At 44.8% G+C, this 25,884-nt stretch overlaps 1 protein-coding gene across 2 annotated transcripts in view; it reads left to right on the top strand.

The window, feature by feature from the left end:
* Positions 1–1,652: 1,652 nt before the first annotated feature.
* The window catches only part of CWF19L2 (CWF19 like cell cycle control factor 2), a 156,441-nt gene continuing 132,209 nt past the window's right edge, over positions 1,653–25,884 (top strand). Inside the window, exons 1-6 of one of the 2 annotated variants that reach the window (XM_073662189.1) lie at positions 1,653–1,873; positions 2,985–3,095; positions 6,637–6,756; positions 9,750–9,845; positions 18,511–18,630; positions 24,644–24,737. In XM_073662189.1, the coding sequence (XP_073518290.1) occupies positions 1,781–1,873; positions 2,985–3,095; positions 6,637–6,756; positions 9,750–9,845; positions 18,511–18,630; positions 24,644–24,737 (634 nt within the window). In that variant the 5' untranslated portion in view covers positions 1,653–1,780. The remainder of the gene's footprint in view (positions 1,874–2,984; positions 3,096–6,636; positions 6,757–9,749; positions 9,846–18,510; positions 18,631–24,643; positions 24,738–25,884) is intronic. The other variant, XM_073662190.1, reaches the window with a different exon arrangement.

Genomic DNA, 25,884 nt, shown 5'->3' with positions numbered 1-25,884 from the left:
ATGAAGAACTATGTGAGGCCCATTATACTGTATACTGGTTGGCCCGCAAGTTTGTCCAAGTTTTTCATTTTGGCCCTGTCTTTGAGTTTCACATCCCTGATCTATCCTTACACCCTAACCACTTTTGTAATTTGCTTTATTACAGGACACCCAACACTTTTCCCTATCCTGCTAATCTCTAAATGTGTTTTTTTTACTGTACTTTCTGTGACTTTCCGTTTGAGAGGAGTCTCTCACATGAGGCTGGGACTGCACTCACTCCCCACAGCGTCCATCGATCCCCCTGGAACATAACATTACAGGGGCAGCGCTGCAGTTACTCACTAGTTTCTAGCATTGCTGCCACCTCTGAAGACGTTCTGGATCCTGGGTGATGGATGCTCTAGGAGAGGTGAGTGCAGCGCCAGCATCCTGCTTCTAACTCTGCCGCCGCTTCTAACTGAAAGAAGACATCATCACGGGTCAAAGATAGAAGCAGTGCGTGCCACCAGTGCCACCCCATGACGATTCATTTGAGGGGGCTGATAGAAGCTGGGGGGCAGCGCTGGTGTCACTTACTGCCTCTATCTTTGCCCCCTAATGAAGTCTTCTTTCACAAAAGATATGGTGGCAGTAGAGAAAGAAGCAGAGTGCTGGCTTTGCACTCACCTCTCCCATAGTGTCTATCACCCAGGATGTCTTCAGCATCGATGGGGGAGCGATGCAAAAAACTAATGAGCAACTGCAGCGCTGCCCCCTGTGAGGGGCGATGGACGCTGCGGGGAGTGAGTGAAGCCTCAGCCTCCTAGTACAGTAAAAAACACATTTAGAGATCAGCAGGATAGGGAAAAGTGTAGGGAATTATGTAATAGATTAAATTACAAGTGGTCAGGGTGTAAGGATCGATAGTTAGAAAATACATTTTAGGTGCCGGACCACCCCTTTAAAGAGTAATTTCCTTATGTCCTATTAGGCCAATAGACTTCAGGCGGGGAGAGAAGGAGAGGGAGGAAGGGTGACCAGCTTAGTTACTCTTATACAGGTATAAGCCAAAGCAGAGCTAATAAAGGACATACTATATGGGGGCACAATACATGGGTGCACACAGGATATAATATATGGAGGCACAGCGGGCACAATACATGGGTGCACACAGGATATAATATATGGGGGCACAATACATAGGTGAACACAGGATATAATATATGGGGGCACAATACATAGGTGCACACTGGATATAATACATGGGGACACAATACATGGATGCACACAGGATATAATATATGGGGGCACAATGTACGGACACATGAAGAGTATAAGGAATGATAAGCGCTAGATGTTTGCAGCCCATAAATCTGAAGCAGCCACAGGCAGCAGCACTGATCTGGAAGATGACGAGTATTAGTATATTCTGCACAAGTTTCTCCAACCTCAAAAAAAAAAATCACTGATGGAGCAATTCTGTTTATTACAGAGCGTCCTAGCCCTGAGTACACCACGAGATAGCAGTCAGTGTAAGGTAGGATCGATCCAATGTCGGTGAGATATGGGCCTGGTGCTGTGTCCTGTGCACAGTGATGGTTACAGCCCATCACACGCTAACCAGCTGCTGCACTGTACATGAAGACTCACTCAGCGCCTCCTTTCAGGCATGCGCAGTCAAGTCTATACGTTTAGCGTGTAGCAAGTCCTCTGACAAGCTTCCTACTTCCGGGTGTACAGACATGGCCGCGCAGCAATAGCTGGATGGAACGCACAACTTTGCGTGTCACACGGATTGCCGCTTTACGGCTGCAGAACAATGGCGACTTACGGGGGTAGTTTTGAAAGCGTGAGGAGTATAGAGGAGAAAAAGGAGAGCAAGAGACGAGCCCGAGAGGAGCTGCTGGCGCAGGTAATGGCGCAGTGATGAGTGTGATGCCAGTAACCATTACTTACCCTGTCCCTCCTAGTCCTAACAGGAGCCAATAATAAGCTTTATATGATATATGTATGTAACATAGGCCGTGCCCGCTGCCTCTTCTCCTGCGTCACGTCACCTGACTGCGGTGCCCCCCTGCGTCACGTCACCTGACTGCGGTGCGCCCCTGCGTCACGTCACCTGACTGCGGTGCGCCCCTGCGTCACGTCACCTGACTGCGGTGCGCCCCTGCGTCACGTCACCTGACTGCGGTGCGCCCCTGCGTCACGTCACCTGACTGCGGTGCGCCCCTGCGTCACGTCACCTGACTGCGGTGCGCCCCTGCCCGCTCCTCGGAGCTTCTGTCTCCTACTGCAGTGATGATGTCCAGACACGGGAGCATGTGATTGGCTGCTGCAGTGGTCACATGACCCATTGCTGCAGCTGGACGTCAAGTACGGTCCTCATTAGGACGGAAATGCGGTGACGCTTGTTTTCTATTAGAGTGACCCTTTAAGCGCCTTCCTGACGTCCGCTGTACATGAGCGTCCTACAGTGTATGGAGCAGGCTCAGGACCGGAGGCCGCTGGTATCAGCCTGCAACAGCAGGGACCAGAGCTAGCGCCCATCGCTGCTTATTAACCGTTTAGCTGCTGCTGTCAGTCTGCCTCTGCGGCATGTGAGCAGTGCTATCCCAGCTGCGCTTCGACTCAGCCCCCTATCAGTCTCCCCACTATGACATCACTCCTAAAGTTTTGGGAAAATAAATTAAGTATATTTTTTTGGCCATGCCGCTTAATACACATTTCGACCTGCAGCTCCGCACACACGGGTTTTGCTTCTTGTATCGTTGGCGATGACGCAGCTGCACCCCGAGCCGCGGCCCTCTTACAAGACCTGTTCTGAGGGTCACACGTGACGCACCCGTCGTATTCTTCTACAGAGGCAGAGGGAATTTTACACATTAATATTATTTTGTTCTTCAGTGTTTTTCTTCGTAAAATAACAATTCTGAACCATTTTTCCCCAGATCTGTATTTTTTTGGGGTGTATTTGTGGAGGGGCGATGTCTGGAATAAGTATTTTCCTTTTGTCCTTTGTACAGGCAAAAGAAGACTACGAAAATGAAGAGAGAAGGAAGGAGCAGAGGCGGCTGCGGGGGGAGGACACCTGGATGCTGAGCGATGTCACCGAGCGCCTGGAGCAGATAGAGCAGGTAGCACACTCCTATAAGCCTCTGTTCACATGGCCAGCTTTTAGATTTTTTTTGATCCTTGTTAAGATAATAAAAATGGAAATTAAAGCTTCCAGCAGTGCAGGATCCGTTCATTTGAATGGGAATGGAAGTGACCTAAAATGTCTCCTGTCGCCTCCTTTCCAACTACTGGAACGAAAATGTCTCGTCTTTTCAAATCTTTTTCCAGCAGAATTCTAGTATAAAAGCTGAGGATGAATCGAGCCACAAGTGTTCAGAGACACTGCTGCATCCATTGCAGACTGAACTAAAAGCTGCAAGAGAAAAGCTGGTTTCTGTTTTGCATTTGTTTTTGCTCCATATGCAACGGATCAATTTTTTTTGATAGGCTCATTCAGGTGTCCTTTTTTTTGACATATTAGAAGCATGGTCCCGGGTTTGGTCCTGGGTTTCTCTTATGTATCAGTCCGTGAAGAACAAACACACACAGATGGCATCCAAGTGTGGACTTATTATTTTACAGACCACTAGACACTTGTATTGGCAATTTTTATCTGACTCTCAGATTATTGGACATCTTACATGATTTTGCACAGAGAAAAAAAATTGGATGTGTGAACAGCCGTGTAGACTATACTAGGTGCGAGTTCTGTTCATGAAAAATACAGATAGCTCTTGTACGCAAAAATCAGATGTCTGAATGAGCTCTAATACTGGATTAGTTGTAAACAGATAAGAACTGGACGTGTGAACAGAGCCTGAGACTTGCCCGTGCTCCTTGTGTGAATGTAGTTGTGCTGCGGATGCTTGACCTCCGCTCCATTCATTCTTTACGGGACAACAGAAAAAGCAGAGCCGTGTATTCGGCTGTATCTGCAGCCATCCCACACACCGGACATGTGCGGCTACCGCTTCATTACAAGGGGCATTACAGTGTGCTTTCTCGGGATTATTGAGAGTCTCAGCTCTTCACTGCAGTTTATCACCTAAATTCTAAAGTATTCGGCCTCATTCACTTGTCTATTTTTGTCATCCGTGTGTTGTCTGGATGACACACGGACATTATATATCCTATGGGTCTTTTCACAAGACTGTCTTCCTTAGGGCAGGTATAAAAAAATCCTTCAGCTGTAAAGAGGCCACGTCCGGCTCCTTCGTATTAACCCCTTTATTAATTCAGGTAAGTTGTACCCAGCGCGGCCACTATACAGTTGATGGAGCTGTACTGTGCAGCTCCATGACTGCGGCACTTCTGGCCACCACCGGGAATCCGCTGGTTGCCATGTGTTGCATCTCCTCCTATTAGATATTGATGACCTATCTTAACAATTGGCCATCAATGTAAAAGTCCTGGACACCCCCTTTAAGAATTGCAATAAAAAATATTTAATGTACCATTTTGTGATAAGAAGTCAGGATGCAGCAGAGTTTACCTACGCGGCAGTAAGGTGCTTAATATTGGATTACAGCTCTGTAAAACTGGCCGCAACTTCTTCCTTATATCGGCTGATCGGTGGGGGTGTCAGAACCAAAACTAGCAGCAATAACGTAGAGGGTTAATCCCAAAATTGTAATATATTTTCTATCTATGGAATAGAAGATATCTTATTGATCGTTGGGTGTCCAACCGTTGTGACCCCCCCACTCCCTCTGCGATCCTGAGATCATTGGTCGGAAAGTGGGCACTGCAGCGCCCAGTGGAGCTGCACATTCTCGTCCTCCACTTCATCCCTTGTCTATGGGACTGGCGGACTCCTTTTGTGAGGAAAACCACATACTTGTATGTTCCCTGGCAGGTACGGGTGTATGGAGCTGAGGTCGCCGCATGCACAGCAGGTGCCGGCTGTATTATACAGCTGGCACCTGCCTCAAACAGCAGCAACCAGAGCCAGCTCTGTGATCTCTGCTGTTTAACCATTTAGATGCTGCTATAAATCTTTGACCTCAGCACTTAAACTAAAGGCCCCGTCACACTTAGCGACGCTGCAACGATCCCGACAACGATATGACCTGTCAGGGATCGTTGCTGCGTCGCTATGTGGTCGCTGGTGAGCTGTCAAACAGGCAGGCTCACCAACGATCAGGGGAGCAGCGATATCGTGGAAAGAATCTTTCCACGTTGTCCTGCTCCTAGCAGGCTGGTAACCATGGTAAACATCGGGTTACTATGGGCACATGCGCACCTAGTAACCCGTTGTTTATCATGGTTACGAGCCTGCTAAAGTGAGCGGTAACCTCCCGCTCACTTTAGCAGGCTCGTAACCATGATAAACATTGGGTTACTAGGTGCGCGTGTGCCCCTAGTAACCCTATGTTTTATCATGGTTACCAGCCTGATCACTGCTCCCGCTGGTCACACACAGCGATGTGTGCTGACCAGCGGGAGGGCAACGACCAAAAAATGGTCCAGGACATTCTGCAGCGATCAGCGACCTCACAGCAGGGGTCTGATCGCTGCAAAGTGTCACACATAGCGACATCGCTGGTGAGGTCGCTGTTGCATCACCAAAACCGTGACACAGCAGCGATCTCGCTAGCGATCTCGCTATGTGAGACGGGGGCTTAACTCAAGGCTTCTATCTTCTACCAGTATCTTTGAACTTTTTATAGCTGGGCCATAGAAGATTAATCAAGTCTCCTATGTTGACTTTAAAAGTATAAAAAAAAAAAAAGTTTTTCAAAATATATAAAAAGTCGGATCACCTACTTGAAAAAACAAAACAAAAAAAACAATACAATGAGCATATTTGGTATCACTGTGTTTGCAAAGTTCAGATACATGAAAATCTAAAATTAATTACCCCCCTACTGTGTTTGTATTACAAAGAAAAAAAAAAAAATCAAAATACTAAAATTGTCGTTTTTCGGTCACAACACATATGATCAAAAAAATGCAATAACAAATCCGTAAAATTATCATATAATCTCCATAAAATGGTATTATTAAAAAATCGACAGCTCGGCATTGGGAAAAAAGCCCTCTCTCAACACAAGCCAATTTTTTTTTATTAACTACTAAAATAATTGTAAAACTACACAAGTTTTGGTTTTGCCGTAATTGTACTGACCTGGAGAATCCGGTTACCAGGTAATTTTTACCACACAGTTAACGGCATAATAACCAAAAGTGAAAAATGAATGCCTTTTTTTTTTTTCGTTTCACACACCTTTTTGTTTTTTTTCTTCCCATTTTTTACTACATTATATGATAAAATGAACCACAACTCGTCCCATAAAAACACAAATCCCCATACGGTTATGAGGTAATGACAACGGAAAAATAAAAAAAGTTTGATCTTGGAAGAAGGGGAAAGAAAAAACAAAATCACAAAATTGACAAATGGCTGAAATGCGGTAATTTGTATGGCGACATGTGGCCGTCCTGCTATTCTTTCTATTTGGGAGGATCTTAATCTATCAGACTTTTGTTAGTTTGTTTCTCATGTTGTATTAGATAAAGAACAGTAAAATTTTGTCCTGATCCGGCTATGACCCAGAATTGCTCCGTCACCGTAATGTACTACAGAACCCATCATCAATTTTGTACTACTTCTTGTTTTAGGAGAGTTCAGGAAAGAAGAAGAAAAAGAAAAAGGAAAAAAGGTCCAAGAAAGAAAAGAAGAAAAAGAGCAAAAAGACACAATCTGAGAAAAATGAAGACTCGTCCGCCAGTTCCGGCTCGGTAAGCGGGGAGGCAGCAGGTATTTCAGCCCGGTGTGGTTCCTTGCTGTAATTTTCAGCCAGTTCTGGCTCAGTAAGCGGGGAGGCGGCGGGCATTTTGTCACTGTGTGGTTTCGTGCTGTAATTTATAGCCAGTTCCGGCTCGGTAAGCGGGGAGGCAGCGGGTATTTTGGCACTGTGTGGTTCCTTCTTGAAATTTACAGCTAGTTCTGGTTCAGTAAGCAAGGAGGCAGCAGGTATTTTGGCACTATGTGGTTCCTTGCTGTAATTTACAGCCAGTTCCGACTCAGTAAGCGGGGAGGCGGCGGGTTTCCGCACTGTTTTGTTCCTTCATGTAATTTACAGTCGTTTCCAGTACGGTAAGCGGGAAGACGGTGGGTATTTTGGGGAATGTGTGGTTCCTTCGTGCAATTTACAGCCAGTTTCGGCTCGATAAGCGAGGAAGCGGCGGGTATTTCGGCACTGTGTGGGTCCATGCTATAATTTACAGCCAGTTCCGTCTCGGTAATCGGGGAGGCGGTGGGTATTTTGGCCCTGTGTAGGTCCATGCTGTAATTTACTCCCCGTTCCGGCACAGTAAACGGGGAGGTGGCAAGTATTTCAGCACTGTGTGGGTCCATGCTGTAATTTACAGCCAGTTCTGGCTCGGTAAGCGGGAGGCGGCGAGTATTCTGGCCCTGTGTGGGTCCATGCTGTAATTTACAGCCAGTTCCGGCTCGCTAAGCGGAAATGCGGCAAGTATTTTGGCACTGTGTGGTTCCTTCATGTAATTTACAGCCAGTTCTAGCTCGGTAAGCGGAGAGGCGGCAGGTATTTCGGCACTGTGTGGTTTCTTGGTGCAATTTACGGCCAGTTCTGGCTCGGTAAGCAAGGAGGCGGCGGGTATTTCAGCATTGTGTGGGTCCATGCTGTAATTTACAGCCAGTTCTGGCTTGGTAAGCAGGGAGGCGGTGGGTATTTCGGCCCTGTGTGGGTCCACGCTGTAATTTACTGCCAGTTCTGGCTCGGTAAGCGGGAAGGCGGCAGGTATTTCGGCACTGTGTGGTTTCTTGCTGTAATTTACGGTCAGTTCCGGCTCGGTAAGCAGGGAGGCGGCAGGTATTTTGGCCCTGTGTGGTTCCTTGCTATAATTTACGGCTAGTTCTGGCTCAGTAAGCGAGGAAGCGGTGGGTATTTCGGCATTGTGTAGTTCCTTGCTGTAGACTGCGTGGTGGAGTCCCGGTGCTTATTTTCTGCGTGGGCCGCCATTATCCTGCTGTAACTTCTTTTTCCAGCACCATTAATCCTACTGTGACAGATGAATCCTAAATAAATAGGAAGACACTGTCCTGCTAGAGCTGCGCTCACAGACCTCCATTAAGGAGATTATTTTTCCAGAACTACGTAGCGGGAAAACTGCGAGCGCCCGACCTTGTCTCTGCCAATTAACCTTGACATTCATCCTCATTCTCTCTGTCTGCTTCATGTTCTGGTAATTTATTCCAATCCGCAGGGTTACAATATGTCAGTATACATGATGGGGGTCTTACTACAGTGAAATTCCTCTAACCTCCATCCCGCTGCAGCAAATTTTTGTGTTTTTTTTTGCCCTTTTATGTTTTTCCTCCCTTTTTTATTTTAAGCCTTAACTTTTTCTAGATGTACGAGGGCTGGTTTATTTGTCGGACAAGTTGTAGTTTTGATGACCCCATTCATTTTACCATATAATGTACTGAAAAACTGGAGAAATGACGAAAAAGCTGCAATTCCACCACTATTTTTGGGGGTTTATAGCTTTGTGTGGTAATAATAGCCCGGCAGCATGATTCTGCAGATCAATGTGATTATGGAGATACCAAACTTGTATGATTTTATTTATTTTTTTATTTAATTTTAGTGAATAAAAAAAAACAAAACAAAAAAAAAAGTTTTTTTTCTGTCATCATTTTCGGAGACCATTTTTTTTTCGTTGCTGGAGCTGTATGAGGGCTTGTTTTGTTTGCTTTCCGTTTTGTCATCCTTACTGATATCACTTTATCATTTTGGGGTACATACAATGTTTTGGTAGCTTTTTGTTACACTTTTGAGGGGAGATGCAGTAACTAAAAAACAGCATTTTTTTTTTTGTCTTTTACCATAAGGGTTAATTTAACCAATCATACTTTTATAAACGTGACGATACTAAATATGCTTGTTTTTAATAATTTTTTTAAATGTCTTTATTTTTGTATTGGAGGGGGGGGGTGGTGAATCTAACATTTATTTTTTAAAAAATTTATAACTTTTTTTTTATTTTTTACTTTATTTTTAGTCCCCTTAGGGGACTTAAAGCTGAGATCGTTTGTTTGCCCTGCAATATATGCTACTATTATTTCATTATTATGTAGTGAAATCGTGACACTTAAATGCTTCGGTCAGAGATTGACAACAGCGTTTTAGTGGTTAAACTCCAGTGATCGGAGCTAGCTCTGATCACTGCCGGTGCCGGCAGATGTTGGCTGTATCACATGCCTTGCACGCCTTTTGTACGGTACAGGCTTTGCTCCTTAGGCCGCTCTTTACACTCTCACCCCCAACCCGAGATGTGCCATACATAAATGGTGGCTTTTTAGGAAAGGGTTAATCTGCCATCTGATAATTGATAAAGTCTGATTATCCCGCTATTGTTTGCAATGCAGCATCGATTAGGAATTTCATATTACAATGTGGTGTCCAGGAGACTCCTCCGAACATAAGACTGGGGGTCCAAGCGGTAGTGTATGACCATCGCGGGTGATCGAGATAGCGGGGGGGGGAGGCCATCGCCGCTCCATTGACACGGGGATCACCATTCTCATGATCACTGAGTGTCGCAACGATCAAAGACTAAACACCGATCTTAACGATATTATACGTTGTGATTAATGGAAACGACTTTAACTTAATTTTTGGGATTTTTTTTCTCTTGATATGATTTCTCCCCGTATGTGTTGATCATCGTTTTTACCTGTATATTGATTATTTTCCTGTGCGCAGGATTCCGGCGGTGATTGGGTTGAGGCCTCTCCTTCTCAGCCGGTCAGTGACCAGAAAGCTTGGAAAATCCAGAACGAATCGGAGTCAGAAATTCAGGTATTTTGCTGTGTTAAAGGGCTTGTGCCTGAAAAAAAAAATTCCAAAATGTGTCTTGATTAATTTATAGTAAAACATGTTTATTTAAAGGGAGAACCTATAAAGATACCACTATAGAGTGGAAAATGATCCCTAAGGAACAGATATAACCAAAGAAGATGAGGTTTCCTCTAATTAGATAAGGAGATATTGATTTATATACACTGTGTGCAGAATTATTAGGCAAGTTATATTTTAGAGGATTATTTTTATTATTGATCAACAACTATGTTCTCAATCAACCCAAAAGAATCATAAATATCCAAGCTTAATATTTTTGGAAGTTGGAGTGGGTTTTTTTTTAGATTTGGCTATCTTAGGAGGATATCTGTTTGTGCAGGTAACTATTACTCTGCCGAATTATTAGGCAACTTAATAAAAACCAAATATAATCCCATCTCACTTGTTTATTTTCACCAGGAAAACCAATATCCGTGCACAAAATTTAGAAATAAACATTTCTGACATGCAAAAACAAAAAACAAAAAAATTAGTGATGAATATAGCCACCTTTCTTTATGATGACACTCAACAGCCTTCCATCCATAGATTCCGTCAGTTGCTTGATCTGTTTTCGATCAACATTGCGTGCAGCAGTCACCACAGCCTCCCAGACACTGTTCCCAGAGGTGTACTGTTTTCCCTCCCTGTAGATCTCACATTTTATGATGGACCACAGGTTCTCTATGGGGTTCAGATCAGGTGAACAAAGGGGGCCATGTCATTATTTTTTCTTCTTTTAGACCTTTACTGGCCAGCCACGCTGTGGAGTAGTTGGATGCATGTGATGGAGCATTGTCCTGCATGAAAATCATGTTTTTCTTGAACGATACCGACTTCTTCCTGTACCACTGCTTGAAGAAGTTGTCTTCCAGAAACTGGCAGTAGGTCTGGGAGTTGAGCTTCACTCCATCCTCAACCCGAAAAGGTCCCACAAGTTCATCTTTGATGATACCAGCCCATACCAGTACCCACCTCCACCTTGCTGGCGTCTGAGTCGGAGTGGAGCTCTCTGCCCTTTACTGATCCAGCCTCTGGCCCATCCATCTGGCCCATCCAGAGTCACTCTCATTTCATCAGTCCATAAAACCTTTGAAAAATCAGTCTAAAAAAATTTCTTGGCCCATTCTTGATGTTTTATCTTATGTTTCTTGTTCAAAGGTGGTCGTTTTTCAGCCTTCCTTACCTTGGCCATGTCCCTGAGTATCGCACACCTTGTGCTTTTTGATACTCCAGTAACGTTGCAGCTCTGAAATATGGCGAAACTGGTGGCGAGTGGCATCTTGGCAGCTTCACGCTTGATTTTCCTCAATTCATGGGCAGTTATTTTGCGCCTTTTTTGGCCAACATACTTCTTGCGACCCTGTTGGCTATTTGCCATGAAACGCTTGATTGTTCGGTGATCACGCTTCAAAAGTTTGGAAATTTCAAGACTGCTGCATCCCTCTGCAAGACATCTCACAATTTTGGACTTTTCAGAGCCCATCAAATCTCTCTTCTGACCCATTTTGCCAAAGGAAAGGAAGTTGCCTAATAATTAAGCACACCTTATATAGGGTGTTGATGTCATTAGTCAACACCCCTCCTCATCACCAGATTTACTTAATTGGTAGTTGGCTCTCAAGCCTATGCAGGTTGGAGTAGGACAACATGTATAAAAAGTATCATGTGATCAAAATACTCATTTGCCTAATAATTCTGCACACAGTGTATATAACCCTATATATCAAAGTGAGTCAAGAAACCCAGAAACATAAGGAATGCAATAAATATATCAATGTTTATTAAAAAAAATCAGTGTTTAATGCAGAGTTCCGTAACTACAAGTATATAGGAGTTCGCAAAAAACATTACAGCATAGCAGTGGATATTGTTGTCTAAAATCTGGGACATCAATAAATACAGAGCTTATGCCTAGAGGACATCAATGTAGTATATGCTGACCCAGAAATCAGTCCATCCATTTGAGTTTGTAGTCAGCAAAATTTTAATAAAGTGCAAGGATGAACGTATAATGTATGCAGCATAATAAGATGACAGGCTTATATTGCACCTTAATCTGTACAGTATAACAAGGTAGCCTAGTGTTATATAATCAATTAATCAGCTTATGGCAGTCTTATAACAATCTAATATAACACCCTTCATAAAATGTGCGATATGAAATCAGATCAGAGACAAAGATGATAAAATACATTTGATTACCTTGAGTCATGGTATGTCACCTAGGGAGCGAAGGAGGAGATGCACAGATACCTTGACGCGCGTTTGGCTTTGAGTTGCTTTGTCAGGAGGCAAGTCGTTTATTTAAAGGGAACCTGCCACCAGGTTTTCCCAATAGACACCACCTTTAAGACCTTTTTTTACAGCATTCTAGAATACTGTATGTAAGTCTCCAATCCCCTGTACAGATCCCAAAAAATAGCTTTTATTATACTTCCAGACGGGGCAGTCAGATCTTATGGTTGTCGCTGGTCTTGATCTGGCGCCTCCCCTCTTCTTATAATTGCCGTCCTTCTTCACTGCCTCATATGGTTGACGCTTCCTACGTTGTCCACACAGTGTCCTCCATCACTCTCCTGCGCAGGTGCACTCCTCTCTGCTCAGCGAGGGTAGAGCAAAGTACTGCAATGCGCATGGGCCGGCTTTATTTCCGGGTCATCTTTGGCCTTTTCCATGCATACTATAGTACTGTGGTTCTGTGCTCTTCCCTCTCTGGAGGGCATCGGCCCAGATCTCTTTTGCATGGGGGCAGCGTTTCATTTAAGAAGGGGTCTTCCGAGTCATGGACCCCCTCTTTTGATCCCCAGGCCTGGTTTCTGAGGGAATAATGCAATGAATATACAAAAAAAGTTGTATCTTGTATTTTTTTTTTATTAATTTTCAATTTTAAATAGTTTGTCCCTCCAAAAATTTCAGAAAAGTTCTCTGGGGGACTTAATATTTATTTTATACTGTACATTTTTTCCACGTAACTGGGGCATCAATATGAGCTCTAATAACAGAGGAAAATGACTGCAAGCAGCCCCTATGACTGAAAGCCACAAGATGCCGGGGGGGAGGGGATAAAGTTCATGTCCCCCCGACAGCGGGGCTCTCAGAGCGGCTGCTACACCACTTTAGAGCGCTATTACCCTGCAGATTAACCCCGTATCTGCAGGTTAATAGCGTTTTTTTACATGACAGGTTCCCTCTAATGTTTGTCCGTTATAACTGCACTCAGGTGGACAGGCACGTGCCGTTCAACTGCGGGGTCTCCTGTCTCGCACAATGGGGCATCCTATGGCTGGAGAAGACCCTGATGCTGCAGCATCTTCTGTGCTCGTCATAGAGGCAGTCACCTAACCGGGCAGGCAGAGACGAGTCTTTCTCATAGCTGTCAGCTAAGATTCGGAAGGGAATGGTGGAAATACTTTTAAGTTTTTGTTTTTTTAATGCTTAATGGCATTTATCTTACTTTATGCCTCTACTTAACAACCAAGCACGATTTCTTGGATAATCCCTTTAAACCCTACCTGACATGGCAATTTCCCATTTTTGCATGTTTGCACACTTTCAGAGATTTGGCAGCAGCATTTGAGCGGTTAACAGCAGCAGATGAAGTGCAGCTCTGCTTGCTGATGTTCAAGACAGATGATGATTAACACAGCCATCATCTGCCGGGAAAGGTGAAGGTTCCGCTCCTGAGTCCACATCAAAGCCTTTCCAGGACACTATGGTTTTCCACTCTAAATGATTTAAAGGGGTTGTTCCCTACAGATCTGCATGGAGCAAGTATGTTTGCTCTTTGCTTGCGTAGGCTTCCTTCTGGTTCTCCGGCTTAAGGCTCATTCAGACGCCCTTGCAAATTGTCCTGAGATGGGACCGCAGTGCACGAACTGGCCGAAAGTCTCCCAACCCGAGCGTGAGAGCTTCATAGAAATGTATATGGTCAGGTCAGAAGAGCTGTGGCCAGTCTGTGCACTAGCGGTCCGATCTCAGACTGTTTTCCATAGACTTTTGTCAATTAAAGGGGTATTCCCATCTCCAAGATCCTATCCCAATATGTAGTAGGTGTAAAACTAATAGCAAATACCTCCAATTAGAAATTTAGTACAGTTCTTCTGATTCGCTGTCACTTAACCCATGTGCAGGGCATTGCAGTAGCTTAGGTATCCATGGTTATGACCACTAAGAGCTGTGTAACTACCTAACGGTCACTGTGTGTAGTCATAACCAGGGATACCTAAACTACTTCAATGCCCTGCACATGGGGTAAGCGACATAGCGAATTTCAAGAACTATACTACATTTCTAATTGGAGATATTTGCTGATATTAATATTGCTTACTGTATATTATGTACTTTTAAAATAATGTTGGCAATTTTTTCTTGACATCACGTTCCTTAAAAAAACACAAAATAATTATTAATCTTGCAATTTTATTACATTTGCCAAAGGAGCTATTTTAGTCTCTAACTTCCTGTCCTTTGAGGAAGAGTTTCCAGCAGTTTCCTTATCATCAGAGGCAGGTTTACATTGACAGGTCTACACAAAGCTGATAACAGAAGATTACAAGCCACAATAGGCAATGTCACTGCTCCCCTTCCTTCATCATGACCTTTGCACACGCTCATTAGATGCTTCAATACAAAATACATGGTTGGAGTCCGACCATTTTGGCTATGTACATGTGTTGTTTCCTGAAACAGGAAGTTAGTCTAATAAAAACACCAGTGGAAAATTGCAAGATTTCTCTTTTTTTATTTTTAATATAGATTGTGATATGTAAATGAAAAAAATAAATATATTTAACACAAAAACCTGATTTAAACAAATGTGTGCATGAGATGAGGAAATGAGATGGTGATCAGAGACTGATGTGCACAGATTGCCATCATTTACAGCGCTGTGGAATATGTTGGTGCTATACTATAATGTAAAATAAATATCATCCTTTCCCTTTCTAAATTATTATTTTTTTTTACATTTGCAATCCTAGAAATAAATGAAATGATATTTCCCCAAGACTTGTAAAGTGTTGGTGAAAAGTCAAACAAGCTTCTTCTGCAAATCCCTCCTGTCACACAGACTTTACTGTAGAAGTCGCTCGTATTTTATGTCTCTTCTCTCTGGAAATGAAATATGTACGGCAGAAACGATGAGCAGCCTGGACTAGGAACCACCTGGGCAAAATCTACCAGAAGATTGAGCTGAATGCAGACATTGCTTCCAGCCGCGACCCCCTGGCCTGGGTTATCATGCCGATGACCCGAGTTTTATCACCTTTTATCTCTGATGAACTATGTTGCCTTCGACTGCTCTCGCCCTCCGAGTGCCGAGGCCTCGTCATCACCCATTATAAATGATAGATAAATATCTATTCATTTTTGGTCATTTTTTTCCATTTTGCTATCTATATATACAGTACAGACCAAAAGTTTGGACACACCTCATTTAAAGATTTTTCTGTATTTTCATGAGTATGAAAATTGTGCATTCACACTGAAGGCATCAAAACTATGAATTAACACATGTGGAATTATATACTTAACAAAAAAGTGTGAAACAACTGATAATATGTCTTATATTCTAGGTTCTTCAAAGTAGCCACCTTTTGCTTTGATGACTGCTTTGCACACTTGGCATTCTCTTGATGAGCTTCAAGAGGTAGTCACCGGAAATGGTTTCACTTCACAGGTGTGCCCTGTCAGGTTTAATAAGTGGGATTTCTTACCTTATAAATGGGGTTGGGACCATCAGTTGTGTTGTGCAGAAGTCAGGTGGATACAAAGCTAATAGTCCTACTGAATAGACTGTTAGCTGCTTTTTTCTTGCCATAATACAAATTCTAAGTAAAGAAAAACGGGTGGCCATCATTACTTTAAGAAATGAAGGTCACTCAGTCCGAAAAATTGGGAAAACTTTGAAAGTGTCCCCAAGTGCAGTTGCAAAAACCATCAAGCGCTACAAAGAAACTGGCTCGCATGAGGACTGCCCCAGGAAAGGAAGACCAAGAGTCACCTCTGCTTCTGAGGATGAGTTTATCCGAGTCACCAGCCTCAGAAATCGCAGGTTAACAGCAGCTCAGATTAGAGACCAGGTCAATGCCACACAGAGTTCTAGCAGCAGACACATCTCTTCAACAACTGTTAAGAGGAGACTTTGTGCAGCAGGCCTTCATGGTAAAATAGCTGCTAGGAAACCACTGCTAAGGACAGGCAACAAGCAGAAGAGACTTGTTTGGGCTAAAGAACACAAGGAATGGACATTAGACCAGTGGAAATCTGTGCTTTGGTCTGATGAGTCCAAATCTGAGATCTTTGGTTCCAACCACCGTGTCTTTGTGCGACGCAGAAAAAGTGAACGGATGGACTCTACATGCCTGGTTCCCACTGTGAAGCATGGAGGAGGAGGTGTGATGGTGTGGGGGTGCTTTGCTGGTGACACTGTTGGGGATTTATTCAAAATTGAAGGCATACTGAACCAGCATGGCTACCACAGCATCTTGCAGCTTCATGCTATTCCATCCGGTTTGCGTTTAGTTGGACCATCATTTATTTTTAAACAGGACAATGACCCCAAACACACCTCCAGGCTGTGTAAGGGCTATTTGACCAAGAAGGAGAGTGATGGGGTGCTACGCCAGATGACCTGGCCTCCACAGTCACCAGACCTGAACCGAATCGAGATGGTTTGGGGTGAGCTGGACCGCAGAGTGAAGGCAAAAGGGCCAACAAGTGCTAAGCATCTCTGGGAACTCCTTCAAGATTGTTGGAAAACCATTTCCGGTGACTACCTCTTGAAGCTCATCAAGAGAATGCCAAGAGTGTGCAAAGCAGTCATCAAAGCAAAAGGTGGCTACTTTGAAGAACCTAGAATATAAGACATATTTTCAGTTGTTTCACACTTTTTTGTTAAATATATAATTCCACATGTGTTAATTCATAATTTTGATGCCTTCAATGTGAATGTACTATTTTCATAGTCGTGAAAATACAGAAAAATCTTTAAATGAGAAGATGTGTCCAAACTTTTGGTCTGTACTGTATAAAAAAATTAAACCTTTCAGTTATCACTCTGACTACTGAGCCTGTAATGGACTGACGCTTCCTATTCTGTAGAGATTGTTTCTCAGTCACTTCATTATCATCACAGACAGGATAACATTGAAAGATATTACCTATATTTAGGGTCAGTCATTCACAATAAGTGATGTGCACAGCTCACCTCCTCCCCTCCCTGCACAGGTCACAGAGCATACTCACAACACTTTTCTATAGAAATTCGAGTCCTCTCCAGACTGCTGTGAGTGATGTTCACAGCTTACATCCCCCCTCTCTGCATAGTGATCTCTGCACAGGTCACAGAGCATGCTCACAACACACTCCTATAGCAGTCATTGAGTCATCAACAAGCTGATAAGTGGTGTTCACAGCTCACATCTTCCTACCTCCCTGCACAGGTCACAGAGCATGCTTACACTCTCCTATAGAAGTCAGTGAGTCATCACCAGACTGCTGTGAGTGATGTCCCCCCCCCCCTCCCCCCGCGCAGTGTTCTTTGCACTGGTCACAGAGCATGCTCACAACACTCTTTTATAGAAGTCAGTGAGTCCTCTCCAGACTGAATGATTTTCACAGCCTCCCCCCTTCCTGAACTGTCTCCTCTGCACAGGTAACAGCATGCTCACAACACTCCTATAGCAGTCATTGAGTCATCAGCAAGCTAGTGTGAGTGATGTACACAGCTCACATCCTCCCCTCTCCCTGCACAGTGTTCTCTGCACAGGTCACAGAGCATGCGCACAACACTCCTATACAAGTCAGTGAGTCCTCTCCAGACTGCTGTGAGTGATGTTGTTCACCGCTCGCCTCCTCCCCACTCCCCCCTCCCTGCACAGTGTTCTCTGTACAGGTCACAGAGCATGCTCACAACACTCCTATAGAAGTCAGTGAGTCCTCTCCAGACTGCTGTGAGTGATGTTCACAGCTCACCTCCTCCCCCCTCCCTGCGCAGTGTTCTCTGTACAGGTCTCAGAGCATGCTCACAACCCTCCTATAGAAGTCAGTGAGTCCTCTCCAGACTGCTGTGAGTGATCTTCCCAGCTCACCTCCTCCCCCCTCCCTGCGCAGTGTTCTCTGCACAGGTCACAGAGCATGCTTACACTCTCCTATAGAAGTCAGTGGGTCCTCTCCAGACTGCTGTGAGTGATCTTCCCAGATCACCTCCTCCCCCCTCCCTGCGCAGTGTTCTCTGCACAGGTCACAGAGCATGCTTACACTCTCCTATAGAAGTCAGTGAGTCATCTCCAGACTACTGTGATTCAATCTGAGTGCTGTTAGCAGAAGCTCGGACAAGGTGGTTTTAATTAGTAGAAAATCTCGGTACTCCATGGGCTTGTTCTATGCGGTAATCCTCCAGTTCTGCTATCTACCTGTTCACAGCTGATATTTTTATGCTTTGCTCCATTTTTCCTTCTTCTCCATGCTGTTTGCACAGAGCCCGGCTTAGGATGCACACAGTGTCCGTCTGCCATTTAGCCACCTGACAGTTTCTTGGTGTCCGCTAAAGCCTTTTTACCCATAAGCCCGGAGATTGCCTGGATGTGGTGTGATGCTAAATGAACCCGTGCTTCCATTTCAGAGGGACGAGTGGATGACCTTAGACTTTATGTCTGTGAAAGCGACGTCAGCCGCCGCGTTAAGAGCCGAAAGACAGAAGGAAAAAACACTGGAGCGTGAACGAGCCGAAGCTGCAGAAAAGGTAACGAGTCGTTCATCTGAGAGCGTGCGCTGCGTGAGAATCACATTGCAGGTCTGTGCCGGGGGAGATACGGGGTGTGGTGGTACTGTGTACGGGGCTTGTGCTTTCCGAGGCAGGAACCCTATAGGAAATTTCCAGGGGAGCTCCGCGTATCACAAATAAGAGCAGCGCCCGCATACAACTGCTTAGAATTTCTGATATCTGATCCTCAAATAATAGAGTGGCCATTGCAGCTGCCACATGTGCTGTCCAGGCTCCCTGAACTCATCTCCTCTCTGGATTTAGGGTTGTATCTTGGCCAAATTTAGTGCCCCCCCACCCCCTATATCTTTCCTCACATAATGGCGGCTTAGAAATGTTTGCATGCACGGGTACGTGCTTAATATCAGCAACTTCTATCATCCTTTTACAATCACTGTGATGGTTGATAGAAGAACTGGGAATGGTGAGGAGACATGATGAGCAAAGGCAGCAGTTACCCAGAGCATCTCTCTCCCTGGAGGACCTGTCCTTTCCGGCATTACAGGCTGAATTGATTAGAAACCGTGTAATCCCACCTTATCCCTGTGGGAGCGCTGCAAGAGAAGTTAAACACTTAAAATCCATTTTATCTTTTGCATTTTTTTTTCTTGTCGTATTCATTGACTTTGCATCAAATTCTTCCAAATTCGAACGCTTCATTCATTTCTTTGCACAGTCAAAAATGCTCTTTATTTTGTTTATAACCTTTTTTTATTACTTTTTAAATGTTGCATGTTGTGGTAAAAGGTTGCAAAGTTTTAAAAAACTTTCAGACTTAGATAAAATCAATTTGCGGGTAAGAGGACTGAAGTACATTTGTGCAAACATTTTGCAACTTTTAAAAATGCTGAAATCGAATAATCAGTTGGAGGCATCTGGAAACCCCAAACTCTGCCCACTCAAACAGGACATTATCAGGGGGTCAGAACTACGGTAACTGCTGCATCTTCTGGCTTCACCCTAAAATGAAGCGTCATCAGTTACCTCTATTTAGGGGGCTGGGCTAGTCACTTCTCTACTGAGCATATTCCGGTTGTCAATTCCAATGTATGCTTAGTATGCTATCCCTGCGCTATATTCCTTGAATATAGTGACATTGCTCTCCCTCGTCTGCTCTAATAAGAAGTGACAAATCCGACGAGAGTGCACTGTCAGAGCGCATTGAAAAGGAGAGAATGCAGGAAGAGCAGAAACCAGCTCTTCCCTTGAAACAGACGTCACTGATAAAGCAGTGTTTCTCTCCCTGCTTGCTGCTTTCTTTCCTTTTCAAACAGTGCGCTCTCTTACCGGCTTGTCACTTCTCTTTTTAGAACTGGCAAGGGAGCGAACTGTCACTGCTCAAAGGAATAAAGCACTTTGAGCAGGGTGCGCATACCGAGCATGTGTACTGAGCATCTGCCGGAATTGACAGCCGACACATGCTTAGTAAAGCAGGGACTGGCCCAGCCCCCAAACCAGATGCCACTGATCATGCTTCCCTTCAGGGTGGGGAAAGTTGCTGCTGGAGTGACTGTGGAAGTGACCCCAGCCCTTACCCCCTGATAATGTCCCATTTAAGAATCCCAAATGCATGCTGGGATACTCAAACAAATGGACAGAATGTAAAAAAAAAAGCAGGTAGATAGAGTAGAGAGGGAAACGGTAGGGATTTTTTTTAATTGAAATATATTAGCAAAGTGATTTAGATTATTCCATTAAATAGATAGACATTTAGGATGAAATTCAAATTTGGCTTTGGCCCACCCCTTTAAGCCGACCATACACATGAGATAGGCTATTTGGCTAGCATCCATCCCTGCCGCCTCTCCCATGACCAGGAACGCTCGCTCGGCCAAGTGCTCCTGTGTTCTGGGAGGGGCACTCCGAAACATGTTTGGCAGCGGCTTATCTCTGAGAGAACAAAAGGATTTGTGGTCCAAATTCAGACATGATGGATTATTAACCCTCCTGACAATCAATTGTTCCGGGGCCCAATCACACATTAGACCGCCCGTTGAAACTTTTGATATCAGTGGGTTTAGATGATAGAAGTATAATGTGTAAGGGGGGGCTTTACTGACAGATTCATCACAGATTACAGCTGATGTATGAGAACACAGCAGGGGTGGGGGGCACTTTCAGTTTTTTGTCACGTAAAGGGAACCTTCTCTCAAGTAAGTGTACAACGCCTTTAGAGGGACCCTGTCAGAATAATTTAGCAATATAAGGTAAAGGTATAGCCGTAATGGCGCTATTACATTGATTAAATTGATACCTTTGTTGAAGGAATCCGATCAATCCTTGGGGAGGTAGTCTTCTTCTGCTCCCGCCCCTCCACCTCTCTCCTGTGTTTCTACAGGTCACTAATTATTAAGTGATCTGCCTCCGTTTTGAAATCTCTGAGCGTAGATCTCGATCTGCGCATGCACCGACTCTGGCGCCATTTTACTTAAGACCCGAAGACCAGACATGAAATCTCACACTGCGCGTGCACCGCCCACTCAATGATGGCGCAGTCGCTGGCGCATAATTTCAAAACAGACAGGTTACTGAATCATCAGTGACCTGTAGAAACGCAGGAGGCAGGCTGAGGGGCCGGAGCAGAAGAAGACCCTAATCCCCCAAGCCCAGATTTAAAACCATGATTAACAAAGATCCACTGATCGAATTCCTTCAACAAAGGTATCCATTTAATCAGTGTAATAGCGCCATTATTGCCATACGTTTTACTTTATAGTGCTAAATCATGCTGACAGGTCAAGACCCTTGTGTCTCCCAAAAAAAACGCCATAGCATTACTCTATTATAACAGTGTGTCAGGTCCTACCCAAATGTTTCCTTCTCATGAATATAAAGTTTAATGCTCCTCAAATATTATGATAATTAGCCAGATCTGAGGCATCACTTTCTAGCAGACTATTAGAGCCTCAGCTGCCATGATTGTCGTCCTCCTTACAGGATATAATGTCTTTTGTCCTTTCCACAAGCGACGATACTTTCCTGTCTGCCTGGGCATGCATTACGAAGCCGGTTCTACTCTCCTTGGCTTCATTGCTGCACTGCGCATGCCCGAACAGGCAGTAGGCATGCTCAAAGTATCCTACTGTCCGGAGGTATCCTAGCTTGTGGGGAGGATGGCAATCCATCTGTCTGAACATATCTTTATTTGTAAGGAGGACTTCATTCAACTTGTCTAAAAGTGCAGTAGACTTTAGAAGAGGGAAACATTTGGGTAGAACAGCAAGCGCTTTCTTGTAGTGCAGTAATAGGCATATTTCACAGATTGAGAGTCAAAGGAGACCTGAAAGTTTCCCTTTTAAGAAATATCTTGCTAACTGTCCTCTCTCTTTCCTCTGTCTATTTTCCCACCTGTCCTCTGTCCTCTTCCTTCATTTGCTTCCCTAGCTGTCCTCTGCCCCCCTGTCCTCCCTGGCCATCCTCTGTCCCTTTTCTTGTCCTCTGCCCCCCTCCCCTCCTTGGCTGTCCTCTGCCTCCACCCATCCCCAACCTCTGCTCCTCCCCTCCCCAACCTCTGCTCCTCCCCTCCCATCCTCTGTTCCCCTTGGTCGTCCTCCGTTTCCCGCCCTCCTTTTGTCCTTTGCCCCCTCCTTTTGTCCTTTGCCCCTCCTTTTGTCCTTTGCCCCCTCCTTTTGTCCTTTGCCCCCCCCATTTGTCCTTTGCCCCCCCCTTTGTCCTTTGCCCCCCCCCTTTGTCCTTTGCCCCCCCCCTTTGTCCTTTGCCCCCCCCTTTGTCCTTTGCCCCCCCTTTGTCCTTTGCCCCCCCTTTGTCCTTTGCCCCTCCTTTGTCCTTTGCCCCTCCTTTGTCCTTTGCCTCTCCTTTGTCCTTTGCCCCTCCTTTGTCCTTTGCCCCTCCTTTGTCCTTTGCCCCTCCTTTGTCCTTTGCCCCTCCTTTGTCCTTTGCCCCTCCTTTGTCCTTTGCCTCTCCCTTGTCCTCTGTTGCCCCTCCCTCTCCCTTGTCCTCTGTTGCCCCTCCCTCTCCCTTGTCCTCTGTTGCCCCTCCCTCTCCCTTGTCCTCTGTTGCCCCTCCCTCTCCCTTGTCCTCTGTTGCCCCTCCCTCTCCCTTGTCCTCTGTTGCCCCTCCCTCTCCCTTGTCCTCTGTTGCCCCTCCCTCTCCCTTGTCCTCTGTTGCCCCTCCCTCTCCCTTGTCCTCTGTTGTCCCTTCCTCTCCCTTGTCCTCTGTTGCCCCTCCCTCTCCCTTGTCCTCTGTTGCCCCTCCCTCTCCCTTGTCCTCTGTTGCCCCTCCCTCTCCCTTGTCCTCTGTTGCCCCTCCCTCTCCCTTGTCCTCTGTTGCCCCTCCCTCTCCCTTGTCCTCTGTTGCCCCTCCCTCTCCCTTGTCCTCTGTTGCCCCTCCCTCTCCCTTGTCCTCTGTTGCCCCTCCCTCTCCCTTGTCCTCTGTTGCCCCTCCCTCTCCCTTGTCCTCTGTTGCCCCTCCCTCTCCCTTGTCCTCTGTTGTCCCTTCCTCTCCCTTGTCCTCTGTTGCCCCTCCCTCTCCCTTGTCCTCTGTTGCCCCTTCCTCTCCCTTGTCCTCTGTTGCCCCTCCCTCTCCCTTGTCCTCTGTTGCCCCTCCCTCTCCCTTGTCCTCTGTTGCCCCTCCCTCTCCCTTGTCCTCTGCCCCCACCCGCCGTCCCCTCTGTAATAAGATGTATGTTAGTGTCGTGATGCTGGACATTTGCCTCTGAATATAACCATGACCCGGGCTCCGCACTGGCAGATATCCTTTCCTGCCATCTCTCTGTGACTGGCGAGCTTTAATACTCGTGCTGACCATATTTGTCTCTCGCTGTGGCTCCTTCAAGGTCTTACATCACAGCGCGGATATCTCCGGCCGGCAGAGAACATCCCTCTGTGTATTTATCGGCTTTATCTCCATAAGTGCAAACCACGATTGTGTTGTCCTATTACTGCAGCCAGATGGCCGACACCGCAGGATACACCGGTTTGCCTCGAAGAGGAATTCATAGGGATGATAAAATGCAAGAAAAAAATAATAATTTTGTTATTTTTTTTGTTTTTATGTAGTATTTTTTTAACTTCTTATTCAGCATCGGGCAGGAAGGAAGTCCCACAGCCACTACTGTCATTCTCCTTCTGCATTTTCCCTTGTCCTATATACTTTCTCTACGGAACATGAAATTTAAAGGGATGTTCTGGAGCTTTAATACTTATGGCCTTCTCTTTAGCATCTCTACCACTCAGTTGATTGAAGCGGCTGCAGTGCTCCCCCTTCTTTATAGTTACCAGACTCAGCTCCGCACATTGTATTGGCTTAGCCTGGTACTGCAGTCCTGGTGGCACACAATGAGGGGGACGGGGGAGCAGCCTCTTCTATCCAGCTGGTACAGGGAGTCAGACCAACAAATCTGATTTTGAGGTCCTAACAATCCTCCAAATAGATCATTTTAATTCTTCACTTCTCTGATGTTTCTTGGAGAACACTTATCTTTTTTATTTGATTTATTTCTCAACTTCTCTCTGAAGGGATTGTAACTCAGGACCTGCTGCATGTGAGGCGGCAGCACCATCGGTGATCACAGGTTGCACTGGTATCCATATGGGACCTTTTTAAATATTCTAATATTATTATTCCTAATCTACATAAAATATTCAGAGATGCGCCCCGAACATTATAGATTAAACTAGAAAAGAATAATAATAATAAAAGCCTCCTTCCTAATGAGATTTGGAAAATAACTCAAGCTCTTATGATACCGGATGATATCGCCAACGGGGCGGTCTCCAACCTGTAGTTATAAATCTGTTTCAGTACTACAGAGCCCAGAGAGACACACTACGGACACCACTATTGTAAAGTGTTTTCTCTATTAACAAGCTCTTAAAGGGATTTCCAGAACGAGATGAAAAAAAAAAAGTTGCAAAAAAAACCACCGCCACATCCGTCCGGGGGTTGTATGGAGTATTATAGCTCTGCTCCAGCTTCTCTATGTGGCTATGTGGCTTTTTATATTCCGCTCTCGTCTGTGTGTGTTTTGCAGGAGAAGCTGCAGGCCAGGGAATTAAACCCGTTCTGGAAGGACGGAGGTTCAGGATTGCCACCAGAGGAGGGGGATGTAACCTCAGTTAAAAAAGGTAAAAGCAATTTCCATAGAAGCGGCTGTCCGTCCGAATATTTCACTGTCACACCAGAGATCCACAGAAGCCTTGAAAGAATAGAAATTGCATTTCCGCTGCCATAGGAAAGGTAGCGCTGGCATTTGTCATCCTTTATTAGCGCGCTCATCCTTTTGTATGTTTTCTCGCCAGCCGCACAGCACATTAACATAACCATATTAATCAGGAGCCTACTTCTGACGTCCTCCACAATGTATTCCATTATATCGCCCTGTCCATTCTGGAGGAATTGTCAAGGCAAATCTCAGATCCAAGGAAATTAAATCTTGGATTACTTTTAATTGCTGAAAAATAGATGGAAAAATTGGCTCTAAAATACCCCAAAAAATATATAAATAAGGTTAGTGATGAGAAGTCTCAATTTTATATACAGTTGAAACCAGAAGTTTACATACACTATATAAAAAGACACATATGTATGTTTTTTCTCAATATCTGACATGAAATCAGAATAAACGTTTCCCGTTTTAGGTCAATTAGGATTACCATAATTTTTAATATTTGCCAAATGTCAGAATAATGAGAGAGAGAGAATGTTTTAAGGCATTTTTATTACTTACTGCAAAGTCAAAAGTTTACATACATTTCATTAGTATTTGGTAGCATTGCCCTTAAACTGAATGACTTGGGTCAAGCGTTTGGGATATCCTTCCACAAGCTTCTCACAATAGTTGGTCGGAATTTGGGCCCATTGCTCCTAACTAAACTGGTGTAACTGATGCAGGTTTGTAGGTCGCCTTGCTGGCACCTGCCTTTTCAGCTTTGCCCATAAATTTTCAGTAGGATTGAGATCAGGGCTTTGTGATGGCCACTCCAAAACATTGACTTTGTTATCATTAAGCCACTTTATTACCATTTTGGCAGTATGTTTCGGATCATTGTCCATTTGGAAGACCCATTTCCGCCCAAGCTTTAACTTCCTGGCTGATGTCTTGAGATACTGCTTCAGTATTGCCACATAATCTTTTCTCATGATGCCATCTATTTTGTGAAGAGCACCAGTCCCTCCTGCAGCAAAACAACCCCATAACATGATGCTGCCACCCTCATGTTTCACAGTTGGGATGGTGTCTTTAGGCTTCCAAGCTTCTCCCTTTTTCCTCCA

The sequence above is a fragment of the Phyllobates terribilis genome, unplaced genomic scaffold (assembly GCF_046119375.1).
Source record: "Phyllobates terribilis strain yellow unplaced genomic scaffold, ASM4611937v1 Scaffold_2__4_contigs__length_985480577, whole genome shotgun sequence".
NCBI lineage: Eukaryota > Metazoa > Chordata > Amphibia > Anura > Dendrobatidae > Phyllobates > Phyllobates terribilis.
The sequence above is the reverse complement of the archived record's forward strand: the minus strand, read 5'-3'. Positions and strand labels throughout refer to the sequence as shown.